Source organism: Rhamphochromis sp. 'chilingali' (genome assembly GCF_963969265.1).
Source record: "Rhamphochromis sp. 'chilingali' genome assembly, chromosome: 1".
Classification (NCBI taxonomy): domain Eukaryota; kingdom Metazoa; phylum Chordata; class Actinopteri; order Cichliformes; family Cichlidae; genus Rhamphochromis; species Rhamphochromis sp. 'chilingali'.
In genome coordinates, this window is record NC_137929.1 from 47,419,016 (window position 1) to 47,428,270 (window position 9,255).

The 9,255-nt window shown below is 39.4% G+C and overlaps 1 protein-coding gene across 1 annotated transcript; it reads right to left on the reverse strand.

The window, feature by feature from the left end:
• Positions 1 to 2,215: 2,215 nt before the first annotated feature.
• cnpy3 (canopy FGF signaling regulator 3) lies at positions 2,216 to 8,458 on the reverse strand. Its single transcript, XM_080888415.1, has 6 exons — positions 8,216 to 8,458; positions 7,398 to 7,524; positions 6,040 to 6,136; positions 5,125 to 5,247; positions 4,903 to 5,020; positions 2,216 to 4,537 (listed from the first exon to the last, which is right to left on the reverse strand). The coding sequence occupies exons 1-6, from the start codon at positions 8,316 to 8,318 to the stop codon at positions 4,245 to 4,247; spliced, it is 861 nt and encodes a 286-aa protein (XP_080744541.1). The 5' UTR covers positions 8,319 to 8,458; the 3' UTR covers positions 2,216 to 4,244.
• Positions 8,459 to 9,255: the final 797 nt, after the last annotated feature.

The window sequence follows — 9,255 nt, forward strand, 5'->3', positions numbered from 1 at the left end:
GCTACGTAAAGAGTGGTGAAGCTCATGAAAATAAGAGCAGATCACAAATTAAAAGGACATTTACTGGTGTCCCTTTTTTCATTTTGACCAACTCAGAACTCAAACTTGACTTGCCTGAATGTAAAGCATGTTAAAAACACAAAGCAGTGTCCACGGTTGTGTCCTTTTAGGACTATTTACATCCTTTGTTAAGATTAATTTGATGACAAATATAACTTAGAAAAAGGTACTATTTCTGAATCCAAGCATGAAGACTCATGCTTGTTTGGTTTTATTTTATATGTGACTTAAAGCTCTGCACATTTCCCAAAAGTCCGGGGAATCAAGCTCAGACTGCATTTTACCCTTAGCACAAATCAAATACTCGGTTAACAACTGTGGCGAACGACGACACAACAAATTGTCACATATGACACATCAAAACAAGAGCATGCTTTGAAATTCTGAGCATTTCTGCTACTTCTGCAACTATTATGATACTATTGTGATAGTTGTAGAATGTAAGTACCTCTCCTATGATTGTCCACTACTGAGCTGTCCAAAGTTTTGATGGTGTTCAGCAGTAGTCTGTGTTCATCAACAGAAGGGTCAGTGAGAAAGGTTGTGGAAGATTGCAGTGTAGATACACCATTAACCAGAACTAAGACATAATGGCAGAGACTGAAATGATTAACTAGCAATGAGCGCTACCAATTTTGTAAAGCAGAAGAAAAGTGAGTAAAAAACTGACAGCTGTTTATAAAGTGTTGCCTTGTCCTGATTGTGAGCTAAATAAATGTGATCTCAGTGAAAACAGCCAAAAAAGTTTTTAGCTACTTCTTCAGCTTTTGCAAATTTTACTAAGCCCTGCCGTGTTGCTAGGCAAGTTAACCATTTTACTGCAAGTTATTTTGAATTCGATAATGTCTGCTAAAACGTTGGCCGAAAATAGGCAAAAAGTTCACTTTACAGCATTTTTTTTTAAATAGATGATTTTTAATTTCAGGCAAAATTAAAAACAAACAAACAAACAAATGAGACAACTTGTACCTTTTTTGTTGTTTGCTAAACAGGTTTCTATGGAAGATTGTTTCCACCAATGGAAAAGAAAATGTCGTCTGTAAGTCGTTTAGGTATCTTAAAATTTGAATTACTCAGAAATATGTCAAAATTTGGAGACAACTGAAATTTAATTAATTCTGCCTGGCATTTGTTTTTCAGTAGCTGAAGCAATCTTCCACAGATCTCCAGAGTGTATTTAATTACATTTTTACAATTTTACAAATCTGCTAATGGAAGAGGTTACCTTTTGGGCCTTCTGAAAAAATAGTTTTATTTTATATTATTTTTAGCTGCTTACAGTAATGTTATAGAACAATGCAAATATGATGTATTTTGCAAAAGTAATTACATTATATCGAAACCGGGGTAATGTATTTGCGCTGTATAATGAAATGTAACTTTTTATAATAAGTTACATTACACAGCTAAATGTCCAAAACTGTGACCTTCATTCAATTTGATTATCTTATATAAAATAAGAAGCAAACAGGCCTCGCCTGGTACATCTTGTCGGTTGTGCCACTGTCTTTTGAGGCAATGAAAATGGGGGATTGTGTGGAAAAGGTATCTGTAGTTCCTAAACAACTAATGTTGCACTTTTGTAAAAGCCTTTAAATTAAAGTCTGCGCTTTGATTACATATTTTCTTGAAATAAAATCCCCTGTGGTGGCGAACAGAAGCAAAACTACAAAAACAGTTTGTTGTTGCTCAAAAACTTATGGACCATCTCATCTGAGTGTGAAGCTGGAAAAACAACCCAGCACTTTGGGTTACAGTACATTACCCAGCTCCCCAGAAAACAACCCAAACTGACCCAAATCAAGCAGCCTCGGTGGCTGGGTTACAAAATTAACACAACAAATCATGGTGTGCGTTTGTGTTGTTTTGACTTCTTGGTACAGCACCTTGAATCTATACCAGTCTGTTAATGTACGCTTTAGAAAGAAAATAGCCTTTTCCTTTAAATATTATTCATTTATTTATATCTATATTACAAGAAGAGAAAAAGTATTTGTGGGTGAAAATATGGAACTGTGTACAACTGTTCAGTCAAACAGTAACATTTACTTGAAATGATAACAAATAAATAATGAAATCCAAACTTTAACTGAATAAAAATCTGATGCATGGAAAAATAGTCAGAATGATAAAACTACTTTAAAAACATGATGTATGTTGTATCTGTTCTTCCTTCCTTAGACTGAAGAAACGACTGCCTGACTGCAGGACCTGGAAAATCATTAACAGAGCAAGTCCTTAACTCTGGCTCCCTCTGGTAGCTGAAAAAGTGGACTACGCCCACACAGCCGACTAAGGAAAAGATAACACTACTTCTCCCAGGTGCACATTTTAAAATAATTGTATGAAACTTTAACTATAACAGACTGAAAGCTTCATTACATCCATTAAAAAAAATATCTCTAACACATCCAGAGTTCTGAAACCTGTTTATTAATCCACTGATGCGCCTGCTCGTGGTTTCAAAAAGCAACTTCAATACAACACAGCCAGCATTTTAACCTCAGGATAGAAATCTCGTAAAAACACACACCCACACACGTTCACTCTTAAGAAAATGCATAAAAACAGACGCACAATCCTTCATCGTCTTCAGTTCAGGAGCCTGACGATCACGCGGCAGCACGAACACACACAGGCCTTCAATAGCAGCTTTTTGTACAGCAAACAGGAAATCAGTACCACACGTATCTATTAATTAAAGGGGCATTTCAGCTAATACATCAGTTTGTGGAAGGGCTTTAAAAATTAGGACAGTGAGAAATAAAAGAAAAACTTTAACATTGGATTAGCAATCATTTGTTTAGAGCACTTTATTAGGAACACCTGGGCAGCCCGCTTGCTCGTTCATACAGGTGAACCAGCTGGACACAACGTTTGAAAACTTCACAATAACACCACTGACATAACAGCAAACAGGCTGATCAGTCAAATTTATCTGTACCCTTGATACATGGTGTCTTTTTAGTAAGTTAATCCTGAGATACGAGCTCACATAGGTGGAAAGATTATTTACAGAAAGAATTAAAAAGTCATTTCATAATATGTTTGTTATTTACACAATATCATTTAACATTTTCACGCAGCTCTACAATAACTGAAAGTGTAGCGGATTGGTCAAAGTTACAAAGATGTCGGTGTTCCTAATAAAATGCTCATTGAGGGTCAAAGATCTACAGCTGTAAAGGGCACAAAAATATTTAAAAACATGAGTGAAAGAGAGTCTCAGTTCGGAGCTGCGATTGAAGTTTTTGCCAACGTGAGATGCAGAGAGAAAGACAAAATACGTGAATCAACACCTACGTCCGACCGAGAGACGGAAAACCAAACACGTGGACGCCCTGCGACTCACACAGGTTTATACTCTGTATGTAGTTTGTGTACAGCACTGTAAAGTAGGGCTGTTCGATATAACGATATATATCGGATGACGATATAAAAACATTTATATTTATATTTATTTTAGAAAACGGCGGCTGTTATAACTTATGTCTAAAAATGTATCGTTTCATGCATCGGTTAAAACACTCGACTCCAGCTACATGACGCGCAGCTGGAAACACTTCCCGCAAGTCGAGCTGCCCGAGATTCACAGAATTTACAGAAAATGTTACATTTTTGTGATTTATATCGTTATCGGACGATAGAATTCTTATATCGGGATATGAGATTTTGGTCATATCGCACAGCCCTACTGTAAAATCATTCATACAGAGTGCACCTAGAGACTTTCTTTTGATGTATTAGTACAGGATAATTCATGATTTGTCAATAAATACTGAGAAATGGTTCTCACGTATCCCTAAAGTGTTTATGTTTTTGGTCTAAGAATGATGTCGAGCCCAGAAATCACAATTCAAGTCTTTTTCACGTTTGTGGCCTCAAAAGTACAAACATGAATACCAATAGAAAAACTGGTCCCAAGCTATGATAACCACATCATCCTTTAAGTTCCAATGGAGACTCTACTAAAAACCGTTAAATGACTGAAGTGGGGGTAAAAAGGAGCGAAATATTGTACGTAACTGATTATACATCTGATTTCTCCCTCATGAAACCTGAAAAATGACTTCAAAACATGTAACAGCACAGGATTTCAATGACTTGAACCTCAGTTTTAACACTTCCAGAAGCTGCTTTGTCTCAGCAGGTTTCACTCTGGATGACTGATCCACATCCAGGACTCACAGCTCCGTCTTCTGCCCAGACAGAGGCACCTGCGGCTGGATCTCCTCGTCGGACGACACCCCTCCGTCCATCTTCTCCACCGGAGATTTGCTCTTTTTCTTCTTCTTCACCTTCTTCTCCTTCTTCTTCTTGCTCGCCTTCTCTCCCTCCGAGCTGCCATCTGCTCCTCCCTCGCCTCCTTCCTCACCTTTGCCCTTGCCCTTCTTCCCTCCCTTCTTCTTTTTCTTCTTCTTCTTGTCTTCTGCAATCGCTGCCTGGTCTCCCTTCTTCCAGTTCTCGTTCAGGCAGGCTGGAGAGAGAAATGGAAGGAGAAGCGTGGCGGGAAAATAAGATCGGGAAAACAGAAAGCAAGGCAAAGAGAAATATACAAATCTGAAAGTCACGACAATTATTTTATTGCACTTATTTTGATTTCAAAATTATTATTATTTTTGTAATTACAATATTTGTTTTGTCATTGAGAATTCTATTGTTTTTATTTTGCTCTTTACTACACTGATGGTGTAAAGGTCTCAAAAACTCAGGTGAATACCAGAGGGAGCCATGTGAGAAGGGAAGGGAAAGAAAGGGGTGCAAAATTAAACAATCAGGAATCATGAATTACAAAAAACAACAACATGGATGTAACATCAGAGTTGTGTGTACGAGCGTTACCTCTGTCCTGTCCTTTGAGCACGTGTTTCTCGCACAGGTATGTGGTCAGGTCCTCCTCCTGGCTTCCTTTATACCAGTCCTCAATCACGTCCTCGTACTGCTCTATCATCACATCACACTGACCGCACACACACAAATTAAATTTAAAAGATGAAAATTTGACCATGTTTGGAGTTTAATTTTGGTTCCTTTGGGAATGTTTAAATAAATATATAAACACACCTGTTTTTTAAGGTCGGCCACTTCAGCTGACGTCTCGTTCCACAGCTCGTAGGGAATGTCCATCACCACGTTCACTCCTTTATTCACCAACCCATGCAGGGTGGAGAAGGTCTCCGACATGCCCTATGCCCGACAACACATTTAAAACTACAAATATGGACGACTGCATAGAAACCAAACTACGTTAAAAAGAAGCTAAACAATCATCGTCATACACTGATGACGATATGTGCTGTTTTGCTGCTGCAACAGACTGAGCATTAAAATCAAACCACCGACCTGATGATTAGCAGATGGCCTGCTCTACCTGTGAGCCACCGCTACTCCAAAAATTAGGAAAACAGCCCTCTGATTGGACCTCTAAAGATTTTCCCAGTGAGTTTAAGGACTCAGTCACTTATTTGGGGTCTTACTGAATGAAAACTTTAATCCAGTTTTATCACTGTATAATTTTATTGTTCTCCAAGTGTCAGCAAAGAGGGTAATCTGCGGTAAGCTCATTGGCTAACTGCCTGGGATCACAACTAGAGTGTGAAGCTTCACAGTCAGCATGTACAGTTTCAAACACCGAGATGAAGACGTCTATGGTCGGAGTTCAACTTCCATTGAATTTAGTTTTTGTGAACATTTCCTTTTATTTTCAGCAGTTTTCATAAACAGTAAAGCCGATCGAAAAAGTTTCAGGGTTTTAATGAGAACAGCTCAATATGCAGTCATTACATGTGAAGAAGCAACGGTGACAGCACGACTACATTCAGCTAAAAAACATTTTATGAAACAAACACGCAGCTTCACGTGTTGTAAACTATGAGCTAAAAAACAAGATGCTTGAAAACCAAACCCTAAAAATACTGATTCTTGCAGAAAGTGTCACGCGTCACATCCAGGGTGTTTAAAAATAACCGTTACACTGACCTTGGCAAAACGGTTGCTGCCACTTCTCTCTTTGTGCAGATTGTACTCCAGCAGCCTTTGACACACATTTTCTACAACCTCGATGAATCTCAGGTCTCTGAGGAGAAACACACATTAAACATCCCAGCAGGCGACAGAGTTAAAGCTTTTTTCTCCCTGTACCTTCTGTTTGGATTTGCCCTTTTTTTGTTTTGTCTGTGAACCAAAAACCTGATCACACGTCACAGCTGACTTCATTTTATGGACCGTGTCAAAGTAACATTACAGAGTTTTTTCATTTAAGTTTTCTGCTCCTCGATGCTCTTTGTTTTCATGTCAGCGCGTCTCCACACTAAAGGCATTTCTCAGCTGGTATCCTGGATGCTATGAAAGTACCCTTATACTTAAAGGAGGTCTATGGTTTTATCCTGAGGTGATAACTAAATGATCCACAGTAAAGTGGCCTTTATAGCAACCCCTCAGCTCAGGGTCTGAGCTGAGGGGTTGCTAGAAGAACTAGAAAGAACAACAAGAAAAAAACAGTCCTACATATTTGTTTACTAGCCCGCCTTGCATCCTAAAACATCCTGAGACACCCTCCCTCAGCCTGGTTGTGTTGGAGGTTTCTTCCTGTTAAAAGGGAGTTTTTCCTTCCCACTATCACCAAGTGCTTGCTCAAAGGGGGCCAGCTGATTGTGGGGGTTTAAACCTTACAATATAAAGCACCTTGAGGGACCTTTTGTTGTGATTTGGTGCTATAAATTCAATAAAACTGATTCTGTGTCCCCGTCCACGACCTAGAACTGGATAAGTGGTTGTAACAAAATGTGATGGATGGATCACGGTGAACACTAAAATACAGCTGTGATTAAGTCCTGCTGACTGTAGCAGAAACGTTATATTTCATGTCCAGACATGAGACGTATGCTGCCTTTCAACTTACCCTAAATCAAAAAAACAAAAAGGGAAACATCGTGAGTTAAGTGTGTCTGACACATGTCAGCTCTGCAGACTGAACATAAACCTGCATGTTCACAACCACATTTAGAATATTGTAACACTTTTTTTTTTTTTTAAAAGCAGGTCCTAAAACTGTGATGCTTTCAGATTAAAACTCCCATCGAGCTTTGCTCTCACACACCACCCAGAGCACTTCAGCAGCTTCCCTGTTCTATAATAAGTTTCTGCACAGGAACTGAACCTGACCAAGTTCCTGTCCCTTGTTGCCGTCTGTCTCTGAGGGCTAGAGAAAGATCCAGAATCAGCCAGGCATACTTCTCCCTCCACACAGAGCAGCTTTCACTTCTACTTTGAAACCGGACTCCTATTTTTTTTACGCTCCATTTCCCGGTACCAGGTGCGCACACACTCAAACTTACGACTTGACATATTTGATCGGCGACGCCCCCTTGCTGTCTATGAAGCGGTATTTCGTATCGATGACTTCTTTTGTCTTCCCCGTCTCTTCGAACGCCGACTTCATCTCGATGCTGACAAACTTGCAGACTGGAAAGGGAAACAGAGACAATGAGAAGAAGCCCTTTAAACCTCAACAATGTCTCAACAAAGCAGTTAAACTCATCGGGTCACTGATGTCATCGAGATTCTCTGTTTCATTTAAAGTGTGCTTTTCCCCACAGATGGACTCCACCTGCACTGTCATGGACTGCAGGTGGAGGCGGTAGTCCTTCCTTTGCATTTCAGAGTAGGTTCCCAACTCCACCTGCAGTCCAGCATTGTGGAGTTGGGAGTCCACCCCTCGGACAAGAGGCAAAGCTGACCTGGCAGAGGACAGGTGGTACAGCAGCTATGAGAGGGGATGGGTTAGTATCAGGATTTTCAAAATAAAATACCTACAATGAGCACCTTTAATTTAAAAGCAAGGCTACAGGGTAGTGTTTGTATTGATGCTAAGAAATGGCCAATGGAGTAATTTCAAGAGCAAAAACCTAAAAGCAAAGCTTACAAATGTGAAATGTTAGCTAAGCCCAACAGCACTCCTGTTTTAATGTTTCACATAATCCTGTTTCAGTGCGACTTCCTCCACAAACAGTGTGAACCCACACAGAGTGGAAATTATACTTAGCACATATACTACGTGTATTATATATACAAATACTGCAGTATGACTTCTCTATTTGCTGTAGGACTCTTAGAGGTCCTCGGAGCCCGTTTTGAGCACCACAAGCCGCCTTACCTTCACATTTGTTGGGCAGATGAACCCAGTCATCGTCCCCATCCTTCGCTGCTCCGACCGAGGAAATTAGGAGAAAAAACGACAAATATGCCACTAAAATCATCCCGTCTGCTCTCTCCGAGTCTTTATCTTGTCATAAAACTTATTTGACTTTCAAACAACTCCGCAGAGCACCGTTATTTCCCCTGTTTTCACGCCTTCCTCTGTATCATCACTCCTGCTGCTTCACTTGCGACCGATCACTTCCGCTAAGGGCGTTACACAACCGGATCTCCGGACCAATCAGAGAAGAAGCAGTGGCAGGAGCTCGACCAATGAGAGGCAGAGGAGGGTCGAAGAGCTGCTGGAAGACAAGAGGTATCACTCAGCGCTACTCCTGCGCAAAACTGCAAATTTTGGTATCATCCAATGTTTTCTACAGTCATTAGATTTATATTTCAAATAGGACAAAATGCAGATTTTACAGCAGCAACATTATTGTATCTCTACAGTTTAAACATTTAATAAGCTTTCTGCCTGCACAGAGTGGATAGTCAAACAAACTGAATCATCATAAACATTATTATAATACATTATTTTATATTTATTACTTAATTTTTTTCATTTTAATTATTTTATTATTATAACACAAGGAACAAACAATAAGGGAAGGATTCTGGATCAGCACCATGATGCAAACTTGTAGCCATAATGCATACAGTATTCTGGAGAAGATATAAAATGTCACTGTATGTGTGTGTGTGTGCGTGTATGTGTTTTATGTATATTGATATTTTTTAAAATCATTACTCATGATATAACATTGTCCAGACATGCCCTGTAAGGACATAAAGAGGAAATGGTGACAAAAGGAGCTGCTAAAGGCAGTGGATCCCCCACCAGCTGAATTAAAAAGAGCACAGGTAACAATAACACATGTACCAGTTGTTGCATTGCAGAGGTATTCAAGTATAAAAACAATAATAAACACACCTGCAATGTTTTGGTTCTATAACATTTTTCTATTATTACTTTATTATGGATTGGGTGCGAGAGTTTTT